Source organism: Hemitrygon akajei, chromosome 20, assembly GCF_048418815.1.
Source record: "Hemitrygon akajei chromosome 20, sHemAka1.3, whole genome shotgun sequence".
Lineage (NCBI taxonomy): Eukaryota > Metazoa > Chordata > Chondrichthyes > Myliobatiformes > Dasyatidae > Hemitrygon > Hemitrygon akajei.
The window spans coordinates 2,004,368-2,029,898 of NC_133143.1; the positions used below are offsets into that span (position 1 = coordinate 2,004,368).

At 41.5% G+C, this 25,531-nt stretch overlaps 1 protein-coding gene across 4 annotated transcripts in view; it reads right to left on the minus strand.

Moving 5' to 3' along the window:
* The window catches only part of ulk4 (unc-51 like kinase 4), a 730,951-nt gene that overhangs the window by 517,923 nt on the left and 187,497 nt on the right, over positions 1-25,531 (minus strand). For all 4 annotated transcript variants that reach the window (XM_073072965.1, XM_073072962.1, XM_073072961.1 and 1 more), the window contains one exon: positions 1,739-1,846. In XM_073072965.1, the coding sequence (XP_072929066.1) occupies positions 1,739-1,846 (108 nt within the window). The remainder of the gene's footprint in view (positions 1-1,738; positions 1,847-25,531) is intronic.

Below are 25,531 nucleotides of genomic sequence, written 5' to 3' on the forward strand. Positions count from 1 at the left end.
CAACTCTGACAGGGTCTGCAAGACATTACTTCCTACAAAGTGAAACCCAATAGTATGAATGGCAGCAATGCTTCACTTCCAGATGAACTCAACGCCTTCTATGCCCGCTTTGAAAGGGAGAACACAACTACAGCTGTGAAGATCCCTGCTACACCTGATGACCCTGTGATCTCCGTCTCAGAGGCCGATGTTAGGTTGTCTTTAAAGAGAGTGAAGCCTCGCAAGGCGGAAGGTCCCGATAGAGTACCTGGTAAGGCTCTGAAAACCTGTGCCAGCCAACTAGCGGGAGTATTCAAGAACACTTTCAACCTCTCACTGCTATGGGCAGAGGTTCCCACTTGCTTCAAAAAAGCAACAATTATACCAGTGCCTAAGAAGAACAATAATGACTATCACCCGGTAGCACTCACATCTACAGTGATGAAATGCTTTGAGAGGTTGGTCATGACTAGACTGAACTCTTGCCTCAGCAAGAACCTGGACCCACTGCAATCTGCCTATCACCACAATAGCTCAGCATTTAATACCATCATAACCACAATCCTGATTGAGAAGTTGTAGAACCTGGGTCTCTGTACCTCCCTGGAAGACCACAATCTGTGCGGTTTGGTGATAACATACCCTCCTCACTGTCAATCAACACTGGCACTCCTCAGGTGTGTGTGCTTAGCCCACTGCTCTACTCTCTCTATACCCATGACTGTGTGGCAAGGCATAGCTCAAATACCATCTATAAATTTGCTGACGATACAACTATTGTTTGTAGAATCTCAAGTGGTGACGAGAGGGCATACAGGAGTGAGATATGCCAACTAGTGGAATGGTGCCGCAGCATCAACCTTGCACTCAATGTCAGTAAGACAAAAGAGCTGATTGTGAACTTCAGGAAGGGTAAGATGAAGGAACACATACCAATCCTCATGGAGGGATCAGAAGTGGAGAGAGTGAGCAGTTTCAAGTTCCTGGGTATCAAGATCTCTGAGGATCTAACCTGGTCCCAACATATCGATGTAGTTATAAAGAAGGCAAGACAGCAGCTATACTTCATTAGGAGCTTGAAGAGATTTGGCATGTCAACAAATACACTCAAAAACTTCTATAGATGTACCATGGAGAGCATTCTGACAGATTGCATCATTGTCTGGTATGGAGGGGCTACTACACAGGACCAAAAGAAGCTGCAGAGGGTTATAAATCTAGTCAGCTCCATCTTGGGCACGAGCCTACAAAGTACCCAGGACATCTTCGGGGAGTGGTGTCTCAGAAAGGCAGCATCCATTATTAAGGACCTCCAGCACCCAGGGCATGCCCTTTTCTCACTGTTACCATCAGGTAGGAGGTACAGGATCCTGAAGGCACACACTCAGCGATTCAGGAACAGTTTCTTCCCCTCTGCCATCCAATTCCTAAATGCATAATGAAGCTTTGGACACTACCTCACCTTTTTAAAAATATGCAGTATTTCTGTTCTTTTGCATGTTTTTAAAATCTATTCAATATACTTTTTTGTTTGTTTACTTTTTTTTTCTCTTCTAGATTCTGCTGCTGCTAAGTTAACAAATTTCATGTCACATGCCAGTGATAATAAACCTGATTCAAAAGAAAACAGAAATGAAGTCTACTCTCAGTTTTTCCCAATCAAAATTAACATCCACATCAGCTCTACCCTTACAGGATTCCATGAGTCGGAATAGGAATATAAAATGCAATATTAAATTTAATTTTTAGTGCTTCCTACCTGGATGGCCACAAGATAAATAAGTTCTCCTAGAGGAGCTAAGAGGCATTGCTTCAGTTTGGTGTTCCTGAAGTTCTCTCGAATCAACTCAGTTAGTATGGTGATGGTCTGAAGTACAAAAAAGAACATAGGTTACATTTTTTGCCAATATTGGCCTTAAAAGATAATAAGTCTATATTTCTTACAGTTAACTATATTCCATATGTCAAAACTGGCTACTTTATTTGAATACACATGCATTCTTTAAGATGCCCAATACAGGTGACACCCCATCCTGCATAGCGGGCAGTCAGGGTATGGAAATTTGCCCTTACTATTCAAAACTGTGATGTGGATTAAAATTTTCTCTCATAGGACTTGTACAGAAAAATATCAATAATCTTTATTCATCTTGAGTTTTTTCATACATTCACAGATGAAGTAGCTTCGCATCACGTTAAGTCATGATACCAACCAGTTTCTAGGGCTGAAACACCCCCCTCAAATGCGGTGATCACCTGTACCATGTCAGGGGAGCAGCACAGAAATCTTCAATTGCTGCTGTTCAATTGAAATATTCCATCAATTTATAGTTTGATTTATAAGGAAACACTTTGTAAAGAAAATTACACAGCTGTTTTCATATTTTCACTAACACTATTGACTAAGTTTGGTAACACTGCACAATTCACAATGTTCTGATGCCATTTCCATGAAAAAGTAACCTTATGAGTCTCCTTGCTTTCCAGATGTAAATAAATCCTATTCTTATCCTTATAACTTTCCTTCATAAATCTCGATATTTTGATACCTTTGATATCCTCAGTTTTTCTTTCTTGTTGCTTTATGCAACTCCATAATCATAGGATTGATATAGCATGTGAGATGGCAACTCAAACAAAGTATTTCTGTTTTTATAAACAAAGAATTGGAAATACTCAGCAAGTCAGGTCGCATCTTGTCAAAAGATAACATTTTAAGTCAATGACTGCACATGAAAACCTCCCAGTTTCTAAAACATTAATGGTCTCTTTTCACATATGCTGCATTTGTTTTCATTTCAGATTTCAGCATATGCTATTTTTCTGTTTCTTAATTGTTTTGCTTTTTATTTTAAATAATTTCCATATTTCAACAATTTTTATTCTCAATTGCCTAAAATCAAGCATTTATTTTCAGTTAATGCTATCTCTTCCTTTGTCATGCTCACTGCAAAAAAAGGTGTTCTATAAGATATCAAATATTTCCTTCTGATTGCTTCCCAATGCTTACAACTGCAATGACAATATTCCAATAAGTTTAGAACATAAAACACAACCAAATAATCTAGATATTCTATATAGTGAATTTCTGTTAAATGTGCTTGTGTGTTCAATTTATATTTAATTGCTTTTAGATTACAAATTGGGATCCTGACTCAAGGACTTCCTTCAATTGACTGCAAGCAGAATTTAAACACTTCAGTTCACTAAGGCTTGGAGCAAGGAAGATCCAAAATACATTTAGAGATTTTAATTAAATCTCACAATTACATGGCCTGCATTGATGCCAGTGTATTTTGTTTCATTTTCCATCTTTCAAGAAAACATCTGAGACTTTCAGCTGATACTGAGCATCTTGTATCATTGATATATTCAGGTAGAAGCTTATCCAAATGAGTTGTGAGTTGAAGTTTGCATCCTTCCTTCTCTCTCCAAGCCTGAAAATTACTGAAAAGTTTCATAAACAGGCAAGCTATTCATTTACATTACTTGAAGTGGTTTCAGTAACTTCTTTCCTTAAGGGCAATTTTATTACATGAAAGCCTGAATATAAAAGCTCCAAATTTTAGACCATAAGATATAGAAGCAGAATTAGGCCACTTGGCTCATGGCTGATGCACTTTCCTCTTGGACCCAATCTCCTACCTCCTCCCTGAAACTCTTCACTAATCAACAATCTATCAAACACTGCCTTAAATATACCCAATAACTTAGCTTCATATACCCAATTATTTGGTGCTATCCATACTCTTTACTAATACACTTTTAATCTTAATTGACCTTTTCCAGATCCTTTTGTAGTGATTACAGACTGCAAGTTCAATTTTTTTATGGGTAGGGACAAACAGAAGGGCGAGGGAACAGCTGCAGAAAACTTCAACAAACAGCTAAGGTTTAGTCAGCTTGGAATCTGTCTAATGGATAAGAATGTTCCTGACATTCATACTTCTATGAACTACTAAATCAAACAAAAATGTTATGTTCAAAAGAAAACACATGCTTTAAAACACATAAGAAGATGCAAAGACATTTAACAAAATTTACAGCTGCAGAGCAGGCCCACATTGTACATGGCAACCACTGTATCTATCTACACTAATCCCATTTACCTGCATTAAATCCATAGCCACCTACGTCTTGGCAATTCAAGTATTTGTCTAAATGGCTTCAACATTTTATGGAAATATCTGTCTCCATCACCTCTTTACACAGTGTGTTCCAGGCTAAAATTACCCTGTGATAAAAACTTCCCTCACATTCCCTCTATGGTCCTTTCAATATTTACAAAGTTTCAATTTTGGCATCCAGATCATTGACATATAATGTGAAAAGGAGCCAACCCATGGGGAACACCACTAATCAAGAGAGACTACTAGTAAAGGCCTCCTTTGTTCCTGCTCTTTGCCTCCTGTCAGTCAGCTAGTCTTCCATCAATGCCAGTACCTTACATGTAATACTACTGGCTTCTTGTTCCTCTTTGGCAGCATGTGTGGCACTTAATCAAAAGCCTTCTAAAAATCAAACTAAACAGAATCCAAGTCCACTGACTTTTCTTTCTTTACCCTGATTGTTATTTCCTCAAAGAATTCCAACAGATTCGTCAGGCAAGTTCTCCACTTAAGGAAGCCATTGCTAACCTCAGCCTATTTTATCAAATGCTTCCTAGTAGCCTGAAACCTCATCCTTAATAGACTAGAATTCTACTAACTAATATAGTCATGATGACCAACCTATAATTTCCTATCTTTTAACTCCCTCCCTTTATAGAGAAGGGAGTGATATTTACAACTTTGCAGCCATTTCTGACTCCAGTGATTCTTGAAAGGTATCTACTGCCTCCACAATCTCTTCAGTTACCTCTTTCACAGTTCAAAGTAAAATTAATATCAATGTACAAATGATGGTTGTCCATTGCCATCACCAATGACAGGAGTGCAGTGCAGGAGAGCTTTTAAATGGAAAAGCCGTTGCACTGGGCAGTTCATATATGAGATTCATTTTCTTGCAAGCATTCACAGTAAACACAAAGAAACAGATAGAACTAATGAAAAAATTGCAGATGACAGAGATGTACAAATGATATGAAAAAGACAATAAACTGTTCAATAAAAAAGTAAAGAAAATAATAATAATAATAACCTCTCCGCAGAAATAGAAGGGTTCCTTGTGGCAATACAGGACCAGGTGGCAGTCAAAATTGAAACATTGCAAATATTGAAAGGATAATTACTGTAATTATCCTATGTACTAACAACCAAAAAACAACCACTGCTATCAAAATAAACCAAGACATTTTCCAAAGCGACTCTCTAATTCCACTATGGCTCTGTCGAGCTTTAAATCTGCTTTCTAAATGACTGAATTGGATGGATTGGGTATCAAATCAGAAACAATGAAATGATCTATACCTCAACACACCTTCTATACATGGATGATTTGAAATTATATGCTCTTCATCAGTAAAGTTAAAGCAATTAATTTAAATAGTAAAGATATAAAATGAACTTTGGACTGGATATTTGCAGAACATTAAACATAAAGAAAGGTACAGCAGAATACAAAACAGAGCAGGATAAAATACAGTCGATGGATGAATATGAAACATATAAGTATTTGGGATATCAACAAGCAAAGGAAAGAGATCATAGTGAAATAAAGGAAAAACTTCAAACAAATGTACTTTAAGGCTTAAGAAAATCTGCCAAACAAAGCTCAACAGTAAAAATATAACAAAGGCCATAAATACTTTCGTTGCTCCTATATTAACATATTTTTGGCATAATTTTAGATATAAAGAAAAATAAGAACTGAAATGAGAAATTTTAAAAGACATTATATACACTCGAATGCACTTAGATTAACACTGCCCAGGATAGAAAGCGTTGAGGAATAACAGACATTAAAAATCTACACAACAGTCAGATAAAGCTTCTAAGGATATATTTTCTTCAACGAAAACAGGATTCAGAACTCCACATGAGCATATGCAATTCTGATAAGAAGGATATAACCACTAAACTTAAATGAGAGTACAACCCAGAAAAACGAAGAAATTATCACTATTGAAGATAAAGTTAACCAGAGGAAGAGCATGACCCTCCATGGAAGACACCCCCACGATCTGAGCAGACTCGATGTCAACAAGGAAGCAATGACCTCCTGGCTCAGATTTGGAGACCTCTTCCCAGAAACAGAAGGGTTCCTTTTGGCAATACAGGACCAGGTGTTTAACACAAAAATAATCAAAAATACATAATAAAAGACCAACTAACTCAAGACGATAAATGTAGAAAATGCCAAGAAAAACCAGAAACAATCCAACACATTACAGGATCCTGTGGCAGTTTAACTCAATCTGATTACTTACACAGGCACCATCAAGTGGGAATCATCATTCACTAAAATCTTGCTTCAAAATACAAACTCATAACATGAATCTTACCTTACTATAAATAGAATCAGAATCAGGTTTATTATCACCGGCATGTGTCGTGAAATTTGTTAACATAGCAGCAACAGTTCAATGTAATACATAATATAGAAGATGAAGAAAAAATAATAATAAATAAGTAAATCAATTACAGTATACGTATATTGAATAGATTAAAAATTGTGCAAAACTCAGAAATAATATATACTATGACGTTCTGAGGTGGGATTTCGTCGAAAGCCCGCCCCTGCATTTCTAATGACCAGTACTGTTTATTGTTCTTGTGTTAAATTGCTTTTGTGGGTCTATGGTTGGAAGTTTCAGTACGTTTATTGTTACATTTTAGCTTGGGTTATACAGTTATTTGCTTGTGTATTTGTGGGTCACCCTAACTGTAACCGGGGTGTGTGATGGTCATCTCCCCTGTCAGTGTGAGACTGTTTGGGTTCATTCTCTGGGTCACGGTGCCCGGTCTGTTTTGTGTCTAACACAATAAAACAGTTGCTGAGTTAAAGAGCTTCCTCGTCTGTCAGTAGGACCAAATGCTCGCCACATTGGTGTCAGGACTGGGATGCGAGATCGGCGACGAGACTGAAGAACTACGATGCCAGATAAGAGTGCCTTCAGACCCGGGGAATAAGATGAGGGACCGAGCAGTATGCCTGCCCCACACCCACGGGCAGGGCTCATGAAGACAGGACCCGGAGGGAGGGGCTGGGAACCGAGCATTGTGCCTTCCGAGGGAGCCCCGACGGAGCGAACGTACCCAGGCTCCCCAACCCAGGGGACAGAGCAGAGCGCATCATTCATCTCCGTAGCGACCCGCACCGGGGAACCAAAGACACCGTAGCAATGGGAGAATGGGCACCATGGCAGACGCCGCCGTAGCAACAGGAAGATCAAGGGCCTCAACGATTTGCACCTCGAGGCACATGCTGAAGCTCCCCCAATACGACGGTACCAGCTCCCTGCAGTCTTAGCTGGTGCAAGTCAAACTTGCTGTATGGCACAACGGGTGGAGCCCCACCGAGACGGCGATGCACCTTGCCTTGTCACTGGAGGGAGATGCACTGTGGGCCCTCCTCAACCTAACGCCAATGGAGCAGCACGACTACAGGGCGTTCGTAGTGGCGCTTGAGCGATGTTTTGAGCAGAGGCCATGAACGGAAGCAATGAGGAAAGAACTGTGCAACAGACGGCGCCGTATGGGAGAAAACTTGGGTTCACTTACAGAAGATCTCCGCCACTGTGCTCGGCGTGGCTACCGTCACTTCCCTCCCGTGGTCCACGAAGAGCTTGCCCTCCACACCTTAGTAAGGGCGCTGACGCCGGATATCCTTCGGCAGCATGTTTACCTGATGTCATCGTCGCTGGATGAGGCGTTGGGCGAGGCGGAGAGAGAAGCGATCTTAGACCCCCCCCCCCCCAAAGTGTTCCAGCATCACCCCGCATGCAGCGAACCCGGGTGTGTGTCACCGAGGCGGAGGAGGAAACAGGTCCCACCGCGGGTCACGATGCTGCCGGTGTAGTGAGGCAGGTCACCTGACCCGGCACTGCCCCACAATGGCACCATGCCACAGCTCAGAGCAGCCATTGGGATACGGTGATCAGACAGCGCCGCCCGAACCCTCCGGGTAGGCCGCTTGGGTGAAGTGCACTTACGGGCATCAGATGCCAAGCATTGGTGGACACGGGGTCAACCATCACTATCATCCATCCCAGTGTTCTCCCCAACACACACAACCATGAGTATTAACAAACCTTCCAGCTAGGATATTAGTCCCCTCCAGTTCAAGTGCAAACTGTCCCTTCTATACAGGTCCCAACTTCCCTGGAAGAGAGGCCAATGATCCAAAAATCGTATGCCCTCCATCCTACACCAACTCCTTAGCCATGTATTAACCTGTACAATCTTCCTAGTCCTAGCCTCACCAGCACATGGCATGGAAAGCAATCCTGAGACCACTGCACCTAACCCCCTGAACTCCCTGTGCAGAACCTCATCACTTGTCCTACCCATGTCATTGGTGCGAATATAGACCACAACTTCTGGCTGTTCATCTTCCCACTTAAGAACGCTAAGGACTCGATCCAAAATACCCTGGACCCTGGCACCCAAGAGGCAATATAACATCCAGGAATCTCGCTCTCACTGACAGAACCTTCTGTCCATACCCCTAACTAATGAATCCCCTGCCACCACAGCGTGTCTCTTCCACACCCCCCCCCCCCACTCTCCTCTGTTATAACCATATAACAATTACAGCACGGAAACAGGCCATCTCGGCGCTTCTAGTCCATGCCGAATGCTTACTCTCAGCTAGTCCCACTGACCTGCACTCAGCCCATAACCCTCCATTCCTTTCCTGTCCATATACCTAGCCAATTTTACTCTAAATTACAATACTGAACCTGCCTCTACCACTTCTACTGGAAGCTCGTTCCACACAGTTACTACTCTCTGAGTAAAGAAATTCCCCCTCCTGTTACCCTTAAACTTTTGCCCCCTAAGTCTCAACTCAGGTCCTCTTGTTTGAACCTCCCCTACTCTCAATGGAAAAAGCCTATCCACGTCCACCCTATCTATCCTGCTCATAATTTTAAATACCTCTATCAAGTCCCCCCTCAACCTTTCTACGCTCCAAAGAATAAAGACCTAACTTGTTCAACCTTTCCCTATAATTTAGGTGCTGAAACCCAGGTAACATTCTAGTAAATCTTCTCTGTATTCTCTCTATTTTGCTGACATCTTTCCTATAATTCGGTGACCAGAACTGTACACAATACTCCAAATTCGGCCTCACCAATGCCTTGTACAATTTTAACATTACATCCCAACTCCTATACTCAATGCTCTGATTTATAAAGGCCAACATACCAAAAGCTTTCTTCACCACCCTATCCACATGAGATTCCACCTTCAGGGAACTATGCACCATTATTCCTAGATCACTCTGTTCTACTGCAATCTTCAGTGCCCTACCATTTACCACGTATGTCCTATTTGGATTATTCCTACCAAAATGTAGCACCTCACACTTATCAGCATTAAACTCCATCTGTCATATTTCAGCCCACTCTTCTAACTGGCCTAAATCTCTCTGCAAGTTTTATAAACCTACTTCATTATCCACAACGCCACCTATCTTAGTATCATCTGCATACTTACTGATCCAATTTACCGCCCCATCATCCAGATTAACGTATATGACAAACAACATTGGACCCAGTACAGCTCCCTGAGGCACACCACTAGTCACCGGCCTCCAACCTGACAAACAGTTATCCACCACTACTCTTTAGCATCTCCCATCCAGCCACTGTTGAATCCATTTTACTACTTCAATATTAATAACTAACGATTGAACCCTCCTAACTAACCTTCCGTGTGGAACCTTGTCAAAGGCCTTACTGAAGTCCATATAGACAACATCCACTGCTTTATCCTCGTCAACTTTCCTAGTAACCTCTTCAAAAAATTCAATAAGATTTGTCAAACATGACCTTCCACACACAAATCCATGTTGACTGTTCCTAATCAGACCCTGTCTATCCAGTTAATTATATATACCATCTCTAAGAATACTTTCCATTAATTTACCCACCACTGACATCAAACTTACAGGCTGATAATTGCTAGGTTTACTCTTAGAACCCTTTTTAAACAATGGAACCACATTAGCAATATGCCAATCCTCCGGTACCATCCCTGTTTCTAATAACATTTGAAATACTTCTGTCAGAGCCCCTGCTATTTCTACACTAACTTCCCTCAAGGTCCTACGGAATATTCTGCCAGGACCTGGAGATTTATCCACTTTTATATTCCTTAAAAGCGCCAGTACTTCCTCCTCTTTAATCATCATAGTTTCCATAACTTCCCTACTTGTTTCCCTTACCTTACACAATTCAATATCCTTCTCCTTAGTGAATACCGAAGAAAAGAAATTGTTCAAAATCTCCCCATCTCTTTCGGCTCCACACATAGCTGTCCACTCTGACTCTCTAAGGGACCAATTTTATCCCTCACTATCCTTTTGCTATTAATATAACCATAGAAACCTCTTGGATTTATTTTCACCTTACTTGCCAAAGCAAAGCTTGGTTGTGACTACTCTGTATATCCTACCTATCACCCCTTCAGCCTCCCAAATGATCCGGAGTTCATCCAGTTCCAGGTCCACCTCCTTAACGTAGTTTGTTAGAAGCTGCAGTTGGATGCACTTCTTGCAGTTGTAGTCATCATGGACATTGCAGGTCTCCCTGCCTTCCCACATCCTGCAAGAAGAGCATTTCACTATCCTTCTTGTCATCCCTACTGTTCTTAGCTGAGCAGATATAAAGAGATAAAAAAAAACTTGAGCTTTTCTTTTCTTTGCTTTCTTTTAATGAAGCCTCTTTTCACTGAAGCCACAAAGAGCTAAAGCCTGAAGATCACCACTCTGACCATGTCCACTCGACAATAGCTGCTGGGCTTGTCCCTGCCTTCCTTTAATTTTCTCTTATTAATCAATCCCAGATGCTAAATGGTCACTGGTCAAAGCTCTATTACACCACCATGACCTGCTGCTGTCTCTTATCCTCCGCCAGTGGGCCTGATTGAAGTCTCCTCCTCTCCAAATTTCCGATGTCTGGATTGGCCACTGGTCAAAGCTCTATTACACTTCCATGGGTTTTTAAAAGCTTCCCAATACTCTCTGAGTTCAGCCACAAGCTGTTCTATAAAACCACCTCACAGACATTGTACAAAATCTTCCTTTGCCTAATATCCTGTGCCAAACAGATTTTCTAAGTCCAGCTGTATAATCAAGACCCCCATACCATTGCCTCTCTTACACACCATTCTATTTCCTGCTGTACTTTGTACCACACATAATGAAACTATTTGGAGACCTGTATATAATTCTCATCAAGTGCTTTTTTTAATCTTTGCAGTTTCTTAACTCTGTCCAGAAGGATTCTACATCTTCTGATCTTATGTCCTTCTTGCTACGGATTTGGTTTCATTTTTCATTTTTGTTTTTATTTTAACTGGTTTCATAACTATAATGCTCCAATCCAGAGAAAACCTGGGGTGTCTCCTCTGCACCCCCTCCTGCACAATTACATCCTTCCTTTAGTGAACTGCACATGATATTCCAGGTGTGGCTTGAACAGCATTAAACATTTGAGGTCTCTACTCTTGCCAATGAACACCAGCATCTCACAGACCTTCTTCACTACCCTATTCGTCTGTGATGCCACCTTTACTATTCTGTATGCTTGTACCCTAAGGTCCCTCTGTTTATCAACACTTCATTCAGGTCCTACCATTCACAGCGTACATTCTCACCTTGTTTGCCTTCCCAAAATGCATCTGCCTGTATTTGTCAGGATTAAATTCCACTTGGCACAGTTCTACTTAATTTTCTTGCAGTGGTCTTAAACAAACTTCCTCACCATCTGAAAGCCTTCTTATTTATACATTCAAGTCATTATTGTATATCACAAATATCCAAGTTCAGAGCAATTCCCTGTAATATACCATTGGTCAGTTTTCCAATCAAAACAGCACTCCTCCATTACCACTCTCTGTCTCCTATCACAAAGGCAATTTGAATTAGCAGCCTGCCCTGAATTCCATGGGTTTAACCTCTGTGTCCAAAGACACTCTTCACCTCCTTGTTCCCACTGTTGACATAGAGGATCACCCTCCCAGGCTCTGAACTCCTGCTCTATCATATCCTTCTCCTCGGTGATCAAAGACATTAAATGTTACATTCAGAGCCATACAGCAAGAAACAGGCCCTTTGTGTCCACCTAAACATAGAAACATAGAAAATAGGTGCAGGAGTAGGCCATTCGGCCCTTCAAACCTGCACCACCATTCAGTATGATCATGGCTGATCATCCAACTCAGAACCCTGTACCTGCCTTCTCTCCATACCCCCGATCCATTTAGCCACACGGGCCATATCTAACTCCCTCTTAAATATAGCCAATGAATTGGCTTCAACTGTTTCCTGTGGCAGAGAATTCCACAGATTCATCACTCTCTGTGTGAAGAAGTTTCTCCTCATCTCGGTCCTAAAAGGCTTCCCCTTTATCCTTAAACTGTGATCCTTCATTCTGGACTTCCCCAACATCGGGAACTATCTTCCTGCATCTAAACTAAGCCCATTTGCCTGTATCCTTATTCATTGCGGACATTATCCACATTCTCCAGATCCATCATTAGTTTGCACATGATCCCAAAAGGACTTGTTAGTCTATTCCTTTTAACAGATTTATAGAATGTCTTGGGATTCACCTCAGCCTTTTCATGGCACCTTTTTGCCCTCCTAATTTACTTTTTAATTACTTCCCTACACTTTCTACATTGCTCATGGAACTGCCACTTTCCTCTGAAGTTCTACCTTTCTCTGTCATATGCTCCTCGACATTCAGGACTCCCTGATCTTGCTATACTGATCTTTTATTCCCATGGGAATATGTTGTCCCTATAACCTTTTACTATCTCCCTTTAAAAAACACTCCTAACAACTGCATGTTGTTCTATTCTCAAACAGCTGTTCCCAATCCATTTTCACCAGGTCCTGACATACATAACTGAAATCAGTCCTCTCCATATAGGAACAAAATTTGCAACTAGCCTTACCCATATCTCCTTTGAAACTTGCAGAATTATTACAACTGTTCCCAAAGATGGGTGCTTAGCCCACTGCTCTATTCTCTCTACACCGATGACTGTGTGGCTCGGCACAGCTCAAATGGCATCTAGAAATTTGCTGATGACAGGAGGAGGCATACAGGAGCAAGATAGATCAGTTGATTGAGTGGTATCGCAACAACAACTTTGCACACAACGTCAGTCAGACCAAGGAATTGATTGTAGATTTCAGGAAGGTGAAGTCAAAGAACACACACCAGTCCTCATCGCGGGATCAGCAGTGGAAAGGTGAGTAGTTTCAAGTTCCGAAGTGTCAACATCTCTGAAGATCTATCCTCAGTCTAACATACTGATGAAATTACAAAGAAGGCACCACAACAATTATATTTCATTAGGAGTTCAAGGAGACTGCAAATGTCACCAAAGACTCTAGTGAAATTTCTACAGACGTACCGTGGAGAGCATTCTAACTGGGTGCTTACCGCCTGGTATGGAGGGGCTGCACAGAACTGGAAAAAAAACTGCAGAAAGTTGTAAACAAAGCTGGCACTATCATGGACACTAGCTTCCCCAGTATTGAGGGCATCTTCAAAAGGTGATACCTAAAAGAGGCTGCATTCATCATTGAGGACCTGCATTATCCAGGACATCCACAAACTGCTGGTGGAACACAGCAGGCCAGGCAGCATCTATAGGAAGAAGTACAGTCAACATTTCAGGCTGAAACATCAACTGTACTTCTTCCTATAGATGCTGCCTGGCCTGCTGTGTTCCACCAGTATTTTGTGTGTTGCTTGAATTTCCAGCATCTGCAGATTTCCTCGTGTTTGCGTTATCCAGGACATGCCCATTTCTCATTGCTACCATAAGGAGCTGGTGCAGGAGTCTAAAGACACACACTCAACATTTCAGGAACAGCTTCTTCCTCACCGCCATCAGTTTTCTGAATAGACAATGAACCAATGAACACCACCTCACTATTATTTTGCTCTCTTTTTACACTACTTACTTGATTTACATATATATATATCTACATACACACAGTGGCATGCAAAAGTTTGGGCACCCCTGGTCAAAATTTCTGTTACTGTGAATAGCTAAGCAAGTAAATGTTGACCTGATTTCCAAAAGGCAAAAAGTTAAAGACGACACATTTCTTTAAGACATACAAAAAAGCTAGATGAACTCAGCAGGTTGGGCAGCATCCGTTGAAAGGCGCAGTCAACGTTTCGGGTCGAGACCCTTCGTCAGGACTGAAGAAGGAGGGGGCAGGGGCCCTATAAAGAAGGTGGGGGGAGGGTGGAAAACCAATCAGAGGAAAGATCAAGGGGTGGGGGAGGGGATAGGCAGGAGAGGTGAAGAAGGAATCTAAGGGGAAAGCACTATGGGTAGTAGAAGAAGGCAGAGTCATGAGAGAGGTGATAGGCAGCTAGAAGAGGAGACAGAGTGAAGGTGGGATGCGGGAAGGGAGAGGGAGGGAATTACCGGAAGTTGGAGAATTCGATGTTCATACCAAGGGGCTGGAGACTACCCAGACGGTATATGAGATGTTGTTCCTCCAACCAAAGTTTGGCCTCATCATGGCAGTAGAGGAGGCCATGTATGGACATATCCGAATGGGAATATGAAGGAGAGTTGAAGTGAGTGGCTTCTTTCAATGGATGCTGCCCAACCTGCTGAGTTCATCCAGCTTTTTTGTACATTTTGATTTGACCACAGCATCTGCAGTGTACTTTGTGTTTACACATTTCTTTAATATTTTAAGCAAGATTACTTTTTTATTTCCGTCGCTTATAGTTTCAAAATAACAAAAAAGGAAAAGGGCCCGAAGCAAATGTTTGGGCACTCAGCATGGTCAGTACTTATAACACCCCCTTTGGCAAGTATCACAGCTTGTAAGCACTTTCTGTAGCCAGCCAAGAGTCTTTCAATTATTGTTTGGGGGATTTTCGCCCATTGTCCTTGCAAAAGGCTTCTAAGTTCTGTGAGATTTTTGGGCCGTCTTACATGCACTGCTCTTTTGAGGTCTATCCACAGATGTTCAATGATGTTTAGGTTGGGGGACTGTGAGGGCCATGGCAAAACCTTCAGCTTGCACCTCTTGAGGTAGTCCATTGTGGATTTTGAAGTGTGTTTAGGATCATTATCCTGTTGTAGAAGCCATCCTCTTTTCATCTTCAGCTTGTTTACAGACGGTGTGATGTTTGCTTCCAGAATTTGCTAGTATTTAATTGAATTCATTCTTCCCTCTACCAGTGAAGTGTTCCCCGTGCCACTGGCTGCAACACAACAGTTGGAGAGGTGCTCCTTTCATGAAATTCTGCACCCTTTTTTCTCCAAACATGGCCGCTCATTGCAGCCAAGAAGTTCTATTTTAACTTCATCAGTCCACAGGACTCATTTCCAAAATGCATCAGGCTTGTTTAGATGTTCCTTTGCAAACTTCTGACGCTGAATTTTGTGATGAGGTCACAGGAAAGGTTTTCTTCTGATGACTCTTCCATGAAAGTCATATCTGTGCAGGTGTCGCTGCACAGTAGAACAGTGCACCACCACTCCAGAGTCTGCTAAATCTTCTTGAAAGTCTTTTGCAGTCAAACAGTGGTTTTGATTTGTCTTTCTAGCAATCCTACGAGCAGTTCTCTCGGAAAGTTTTCTTGGTCTTCCAGACCTCAACTTGACCTCCACCGTTCCTGTTTACTGCAATTTCTTAATTACATTACGAACTGAGGAAACGACTACCTGAAAACGCTTTGCTATCTTCTTATAGCCTTCTCCTGCTTTGTGGGCATCATTTATTTTAATTTTCAGATAGGCAGCTGCTTAGTGGAGCCCATGGCTGCTGATTATTGGGACAAGGTTTGAGGAGTCAGGGTATTTATACAGATTTGAAACTTGCTTCACCTGGCCTTTCCTAATGATGACTGTGAACAAGCCATAGCCCTAACAAGCTAATTAAGGTCTGAGACCTTGGTAAAAGTTATCTGAGAGCTCAAATCTCTTGGGGTGCCCAAACTTTTACATGGTGCTGCTTTCCTTTTTTTCACTCTAAAATTGTACAAAATAAAAATAATGCACTAATCTTGCTTAAAGTATTGAAAAGAATGTTTCATCTTTAACTTTATGACTTTTGGAGATCAGTTCATCTTCTACTCACTTAACTATTCACAGTAACAGAAATTTTGACCAGGGGTGCCCAAAATTTTGCGCACACGCACGCGTGTATGTATGTGTATAGATAGATAGACACACACACACACACTCATACACATACACACAGTGCATATATTTATATTATTTATATATATATATTTCTTCTTGTCATTCGTATGTTTTCTTTTAATTATTATGTATTGCAATGCACTGCTGCCACAAAATAACAAATTTTACAACATATGTCGGTGATATTAAAACAGATGCTGATTCAGTCCTGCTCCTTCTCTCAGAGGACTCTTACCTATTCTCTCAAAAAACTCTCCTGGATGCTTTTACAAATTCCTCTGTATCTAAACCCTTGGCACTAAGGTTGAAAGGTTGAGTGAGCTAGGGATTTTCTCTTTGGAATGAGGGAGAATGAAAGGTGAATTGATAACGGTGTATAAAATTATAAGAGGCATAAATAGCATGGACAGCCTACTGCTTTTTCTCAAGGCAACAACAGCTAATACCAGAGAACTTCCTTTTAAGGTGAGTGGAGGAAAGTTCAGGGGAGATGTCATAGGTAGTTTTTTTTTACAGAGAGGTAGGTACAGAGAGGAGTGCCCAGGATTATGGCAAAGGCCGATATATTAGGGACATTTGAGAGAATCTTAGGTACATAGATCTAAGAAAAATGGCAGGTTATGGGCTATCTAGGAGGGAAGGATTAGACTGATCATGGATCAGGTTAAAAGATCTGCACAACATTGTGAACCTAAAGGTCTGTACTGTGCTATATTGTTCTATGCTCAATCCCAAGTCAATATTCGAGAAGTTGTTGGTGGCCGGTGTGTAGGGGCATCAGCACCAGAATTCGAGGCCCCAAGTTTGAATCCGGCCAGCTCCTTACACGTCCATGCTAGGCTGAGCATTGAGCTAGCAATTTGTCCTCATAAATAACAGTCAAATGCTATGGAAATGGCAAAAATGCCACCAAATGTGCCACAAGGCATGATAAGGAACCACAACAACAACAACCCAGATTGTTCATTTCAGGTTCTAGCTCCTCCACTGGATCTCATGGTCAGATCAACATTAGAGTACAATTGGAAAAAATCTGCTGAAGACTAGCAGACTTATGTGAAAAGTCCAAGATCTTCTGGGTAGCCTCCAAGCTGATGCCATGAAGACTGATTTCTCTAAATTCTGGTCATTTCTCCCCCTACCCCTTCTCTCTTTTGCCAGTCTCCATTCTGGTTTCCTTCTCACCCTTTCTCTTCTCCTCACCTGTCCATCAGCTCAGTCTGGTGCCCATCCACCTTCCCTTTCTTTCATGGTCCACTGTCCTCTCCTAACAGGTTCCTTCTTCTTCAATCCTTCACTTCATCTACCTATCACCTCTCAACTTCTTAATTCGTCCCCTTTCCCCACTCATCCACCTGCCTCCCTTCACCTGGTTTCACCTATCATCTGCTAGTTTGCACTCATTCTCTTCCCCCCCCCCCCCCCCCCACAACCAAACCCAACTTCTTATTCTGGCTTCTTCCCTCTTTTCAGTTCTGATGAACAGTTTCAGCCCAAGAAGTCAACTGTTTATTCCCTTCCATAGATACCGCCTGACTTGCTGAGTTCCTCCAGCACTTTTTGTGTGTTGCTCGAGATTTCCAGCATCTGCAAAATCTCTTGTGTTTATGAAAATAATTCCTGGGATGAACACCTAGATTATTTAGAAACATTTGTCTATCTATTTATTTATCTGAGGTACAGCATGGTACAAGGCTCTTCTGGCCCAGTGAGCTCACTCTGCCCAATTGCAGCCACGTGACCAATTAACCTACCAAACCATACATCTTTGGAATGTGGGAGGAAACTGGAGCACCCAGAGGAAATCCATGCAGTCACAGAGAGAACGTGCAAACTGCTTACAGACAGTGGCAATCTGTACACAGTGTTATACTAACCACTAGCTACCATGCCATCTTTAAGTTGTGACTGCTTAGAGAAGGATCAAATAAAATCTAATAGAAGAACCTAAGAGGATAATGAGCGAGTAATGGGAAGTATTCCCTATGGTGGAGGGATTGAGGACTAGAGGTCCTCAAAATAAAAAGAATTAAGAGCAGCTTGAGGAAAACACTTTTGCATAGCATGTTTGTTGGAATCCGGACTGCAAGATGTGGAAAAGCAGTTGCATTCAAAAAGGAGCTGGATGAATATTTATCAAGACACACACTATAGAAAGACCATTCGGCCCACCATAACCAATTATCTGGCCCTTGGTCTATAGTCCTCAATGCCCAGTACTCATCTGAACACCTTTTAAGTACTGTCACAATAACTCTGCTTCCATCAGTCTCTCAAGCAATGTATTTCAGGTACTTACCACTCTCTGCGTGCAAAAGGCCCTGCTCAGATCCTTTTTAATTAGACTCAATGAGCACTAAAGCACAGAAACAGTCCTTTCGGCCCATCTAGTCCATGCTGAACTATTACTCTGCTGAGTCCTGTCAACCTGCACCTAAATCATAGCCCTCCATACCCCTCCTTTCCATGTAGTCATCCAAACGTCTGTTAAATGCTGAAATCGAAACCACTTCTGCTGGCAGCTCATCCCACAATCTCCCCACCCTCTGAGTGAAGAAGTTCCCATTCATGTTCCCCTTAAACATTTCACATTTCATGCTTAACCCATGACTTCTATTTCAAGTCTCACCCTCACTGGAAAAAGCCTGCTTACATTTACCCTATCTATACCCCTCATAATTTTGCATACCTCTATCAAATCTCCCCCTTTTCTCTTACACTCCAGAGAATAAAGTCCTAACCTATTTAACCTTACGCTATGGCTCAGGACCTAAATTCCTGGCAACATCCTCAGAGATTTTCTCTGTTCTCTTTGAATTTTATTGATATCTTTCCTGTAAATAGGTGACCAGAACTACACACAGGACTCTGACCTTGACTGATGCCAATGAAGGCCAGAGTGTCGAAAGCCTTCTTCACCAGCCAGTTAGCCCCTGACTCCACTTATAGGGAACTATGTACTTAAACCCCAAGTTCCACAACACTTCCCAATACTACCTTGATTTGATTTTTTAAAATGCAACACCTGGGTCTTATTTGAATTCATCTCCATTTGTAGTTCCCCAGCTCACTTATTCAACTGATTAAGATCCCCATAACTTTCAATAGTCTTCTTGACTGTCCGTTGTATCACCTATTTTAGTACAATATGAACATTTACTAACCATGCCTTATACACTGTTATCCATGACAGTAATAATCAATTCCAAATGAGTCTGACATCCAAAGCAGCCTGCAGATCATTTCCTGCTGCAACCTCTTCAGCCCTCTGAAGCACCATCATTTTATTTTGCAACTTTTATGTGGAGTAGAATGTTCATCATTTTATACTCACTTCTATAGAATGAATTTTATTTACATGGATTCTGTTAATCTCAAGGCGTTTTCTATGTACCACAAAAACATTTACAAGTGGATCATTACTTTTCTTAATGCAGCTCTTCAATTCAATTCAATTTTCCTAATAGCATTCATTTGGACATTTTAAAATAGAACAGCAAGCAGAAAAGAGGCAAATTATATGGTAATCATAGCAAAAGATTTCAGTGCAGGAACAAGATGTCTTGTGACAATTATGTTAGGCCTTTGGGAGACCACACCTGAAATACTTTGTACAGTTTTAGTCTCCTTACTAAAGGGGTATAACTGTCACAGAAAGACAACAAAAAAAGTTCACCAGACTGATTGCTATGATGGTAGAACCACTGCTTGAACAGTGTTTATTTGAAGAAGTCAGATTTACCAGAGTTTATAAGAATCAGAACAGATTTCATTAAACCAGTTTAAAATTTAATAACCCAGACAGAGTGGTTGCAGGAGGATGCTTCTCTTGGCTGGGTAATCAGAACAAAGTGGGGATATGGAGTAAGAAATTCAGTATGTGGATTAGGAGATTTTTTTTTTATTCAGAGGGCAGTGAAGCTGTGAAATGTCTACTCTATCAAGTCCTTTAAATATCTGTTAGGTTTCAGTGAGGTCCCGCTTTCATTATTTTAAACTTTGGTGATTACAAGGCCAGAGCTATCAAACCCTTTCATTCCCACAATCACTCTTGTGAACCTCCTCTTGACCCTCTCCAACACCAGTACATCCTTCCTCATATATGGGGCCCAAAACTGCTCAAAATACTTCAAACAAAATGCTGGTAGAACACAGCATCGATAGGGAGAAGCGCTGTCGACGTTTCGGGCCGAGACCCTTCCAACACCTGATTATATCCTTGCTTTTATATTCTAGTCCTCTCAAAATGAATGTTGACATTGCATTTGCCAGCTTTACTACCGACTCAACCTGTAAGCTGACTATTAGGGAATCCTGCACTAAGGCTATATCCACACTAGACCGGATAATTTTGAAAACGCCGGTTTTGAGTAAAAACGATAGGCGTCCACGCTATGCGTTTTTGAAAATATCTCTATCCACACTGAAACGGAGATTTCGGCGAATCTCCTCTTGCTGCGCATGCGCAGGACACATCTACCAAAAACAAGCGACGTTTGGTGTCGAATCTCGCCGTAAAAGTGCACGTTCGTGTAGTTACAGACTAGAAAAACTTAAAACGACAGACAGCTGTTGGCTCTCGCGCAGGAGAACTTAAAACTAAAAAAATACTGGAGCATACACCAGCAACTGACGGAGTTCACGGACAGATTGACCCGGCTGACGACGAACATTGAAAAACTGACCAACTCTGTTGCATTAATAAAGCACCTTGTTAAATATATAAAACATGTCTGCATCAGTGTTATCTTGTATTTCCATACAATGTTACATTAGGCTGTTACACATCTATTGTCAGAGAAGTACTTGCATAAATAGGTAAACCACCTTCATACGAGCAAGGACAGAAAACAGGGCGAAGTGAGTACAGTATACTTATTTATTCAGTAAGTTATGGGTCAAAGTATTTGGTGAGTACATTTCTAACTCTTCTGGCTTCAGTCTCTTTGCCGTCTGTTCTGAAATTGTTAGGTTGCGTTCAAGAAAACAATGAAATAGCGCGCTGCCGTCTGACAGCGTTTTTAGAAGTCTCCAGTTACGCTGTCCACACTGATCTGCCCAAGCAGCGTTTTCAAAAATAACCCACCCTGGAAAGCGTTTCTGAAAAGCTCCATTTTTGGGGGACGAAAATGCCGTTTTAGTATGGACGGAGGGTAAAAACGAAGAGAAAAAGCTTCAGTTACGGATTTATCCGGCGTAGTGTGAATGTAGCCTCAGACTCCCATGTCCCTTTGCACCTCCAATTTCTGAATGTATTTCCCATTTAGAAAATAGTCTACGCCATTATTTTTTCTTACAAAATGCATGGTCATATCATATACTTCCATGTACTGTATTCCATCTAACACATCCCTAATTTCCTAAAACTTCTCCTAATCTCTCCTAATCCATCCCATTCCTGTTTAGGTCCTTTTGTAGACTCCCTGTTTCCTCAACACTACCTGCCCCTCCACCTATCTTTGAACATAAGAACATAAGAAATAGGAGCAAGAGTAGGCCATCTGGCCCGTCGAGCCTGCCCCGCCATTCAATAAGATCATGGCTGATCTCCACCCACCTGCCTTTTCCCCATAACCCTTCATTCCCCTACTATCCAACTAAAATCTATCCAACCTTGTCTTAAATACGTTTACTGAGGTTGCATCCACTGCTTCATTGTATCATCCCTAAACTTGGTCACAAAGCCATCGATTTCGTCATGCAGATCATTCACATGTAACATGAAAAGCGGAGGATATAACACCAACCCCTGCAGGTCACAAATGGCTGTGAAGGTTAAGTATCTGATGGATAACTTTATAGAGGAGAGACTGGGAATAAATGCCTAGATAATATTTGCATTGTACTGAATGTTGGAGGAGTACAAGCACTGAATAATTTAATCCTGCTCATATTCTCAATGTTTCCATGTAAGAGAAGACTTGCGTATGCCTGTTTGCATGCTGTATGAACACATGACTCAAAGATTTACTGCAGTATAGTGATATTATTGCTGGAATTCATTCTTCCTGTCCAAGTCAGTGCTATAAAGTTCTGTAACCACCTGCTTTATCACACACTCTACAGAATCTAAGCAGGGCAAAAGAGAACCACAAAAATTGAACTAAGAACTGTTACTGACATTTCTTATGTCACATATTTATGGTGACATTACACCTTAAATAGTCCTATTATTTTAACAGAAACTAATCTCCTTTTGCAATGCTTAAAATTTACAAAGAAGTGGACAAAAGAATTTTGGGCATCTGCATCGAATGTCCTCTTACTTCGCAACAGCAATTTCTTGGCTCATGATGTTTTTAGAATTAAGCTCTCAAACTGGAATTAGTATATTCGCATATTGTTAGGGCTGAAAGTGCTAAATATCATATGCAGTGATTCACTCCTGATAAAATTAGAGAGTAGCAATTTACTAGGTGACGGTCACAGCCACATACAAACTACGAAATGTTAAATGGTTTTACTTCAAGATCAATTATGCTCAATAGCTGTATAATACAATACACAATAGGAACAATGAAATAGCCTAGAAAGTAAAGACGAGAATGTCAAAAATGGAAACTAGTGGCTCAACACAACCTTCTAAAGAGAGGCATTAAACGGCCTTACCAATCATGTTGTATTCCAGACATTAAGTTTCATAACCTGACATGGTCAGTTACAAGTTTCAACTTTCCTCTTACAAAGTGAACGGATCTATTGTAACACTTTTTCAAATAGCAACCATTTGGGGGAGGGAGCACCAGAGGGAGATGGAGAGCAGGCAAGGAGTGATTGTGAGAGGGACAGAGAGAGAAAAAAGAGAGAAAAAAAGGAAAAAATAATAAACAAACAAACAAATAAGGGATGGGGTAAGAAGGGGAGGAGGGGCATTAATGGAAGTTAGAGAAATCAATGTTCATGCCATCAGGTTGGAGACTACCCAGACGGAATATAAGGTGTTCCTTCAACCTGAATGTGGCTTCATCGTGACAGTAGAGGAGGCTATGGATAGACATATCAGAATGGGAATGGGACGTGGAATTAAAATGTGTGGCCACTGGGAGATCCTGCTTTCTCTGGCGTAGGTGCTCAGTGAAACGGTCTCCCAGTCTGCGTTGGGTCTCACAATCACTCCTTGCCTGCTCTCCATCTTCCTCTGGTGCTCCCCTCCCCCTTTCTTTCTCCCAAGGCCTCCCATCTCATGATCTTTTCCCTTCTCCAACTCTGTATCCCTTTTACCAATCACCTTTCCAGCTCTCAGCTTCATCCCACCCCCTCCGGTCTTCTCCTATCATATCGGATTTCCCCCTCTGCCTCCCACTTTCAAATCTCTTACGATCTTTTCTTTCAGTTAGTCCTGACGAAGTGTCTCGGCCCGAAACGTCGACTGTACTTCTTCCTATAGATGCTGCCTGGCCTGCTGCATTCCACCAGCATTTTGTGTGTGTTGATTGAATTTCCAGCATCTGCAGATTTCCGCGTGTTTGCAAAAATATTTAATCTTGACATTCTTGATGAGTCAGAGTGTCAAAGATTACGGGGAGAAGGCAGAAGAACGGGATTGAGAAGAATAATAAATCAACCATGATGGAATGGCAGAGACTCAATGGATGAAATGGCCTAATTCTGCTCCTATTTCTTATGCCTATATATAAAAGTGAGAGAAAGATAGAAACCAGCAGCAAAACTAAAGTTTCAAGTTCTTTATGAACACAGGATACAGAACCATTGACTGTAAGCCTTTAGTGCCTCTCTACATCCTACCAAGCCAAACATTAGCTCAAGAATCACAACCTCCTTTTCTAACTGGGCAACATTTAGTCATCAGGATTCCGTATGCAATTCAACAATTTCTGAATACCACCCTTTCTTGTTGTGTCTGAAGTGGCCAGTTATGATGCACAGTAAATACACACAAAATGCTGGAGAAACCCACCAGGCCAGGCAGCATCTATGAAAAAAAAAGTACAGCTGACGTTCGGGCCAAGACCTTTTAGTAGGATTTACCGAAGGGTCTCAGCCTGAAAGTCGACTGTACTCTTTCCCATAGATGCTGTCTGGCCTGCTGAGTTCCTCCAGCACTTTCTATGTGTCACTTGGATTTCCAGTATCTGCTGATTTTCCCTTGTTGAGGATGTATGGTCATCTACCTTTAACATTAACTGTCCACAGCATTCTGGGTCAAGTCAAGACGGCCAAATTAGAATCTGAACAGGTATGACATCACAGGACAGCAAGGAGGTGATTATTACCTGACTGAAGTTTAAATTGGTAAACAGTATATAAAATTACACCCAAAAGATTTGTATAGAAGAAAATGGGCCAATTGTGTCCAATTCATGGAGACACTCTAACGGGAAAGGAGAGTACTGCTCTGGTGGAAACATGCCAGGAACAAGATGCTGGGAAATAACATAAATATAGGCAGGTTTTACACTAATTAAGGATTAGAAGTTTATTAAATCATAAAAAATGAGACAGTAGAGGGACAGGATAGTTAAAGGGAGAATGTCAATCAGTGTTGACAGGAAGTGACAGAAAATGCCTGTCTGTATATAACTTAAATTCGGAGTTAATGAAACATGCAAGAAATTGAAGTTTTAAGGATGTTTCTCTGAATGAATGCATGTAGCCTTTGAAACAAATTAAATAAGTTGATAACACAAAGCAATGCTTGAATTAACAGCTATTACAGATATCACTGCAAGGCAATCAGGACCAGGAATTCAGTATTCCAGAATATTCAATGTTTCAACAGAAAACACAAATGAAGAGAGAGGTCCTGCGACTATCAATGCCTCTCATAATTCTATATATTTCTATCAAGTCCCCCAGCCTCTGACACTGCAGAGGAAACAATCAGCAAGGTCTCATCAGCAAGAACGAGTCAGCTTACAGAGAGGAGATACAGCGCCTAACAGACTGGTGCAGAGCCAACAACCTATCTCTGAATGTGAGAAAAACAAAAGAGATGGTTGTTGACTTCAGGAGGGCACGGAGCAACCACTCTCTGCTGAACATCGACAGCTCCTCCATTGAGATCGTTTAGAGCACCAAATTTCTTGGTGTTCACCTGGCAGAGAATCTCACCTGGTCCCTCAACACCAGCTCCATAGCCAAGAAAGCCCAGCAGCGTCTCTACTTTCTGTGAAGGCTGAGAAAAGTCCATCTCCCACCCTCTATCCTCACCACATTCTACAGAGGATGTATTGAGAGCATCCTGAGCAGCTGCATCACTGCCCGGTTTGGGAATTGCACTGTCTCGGATT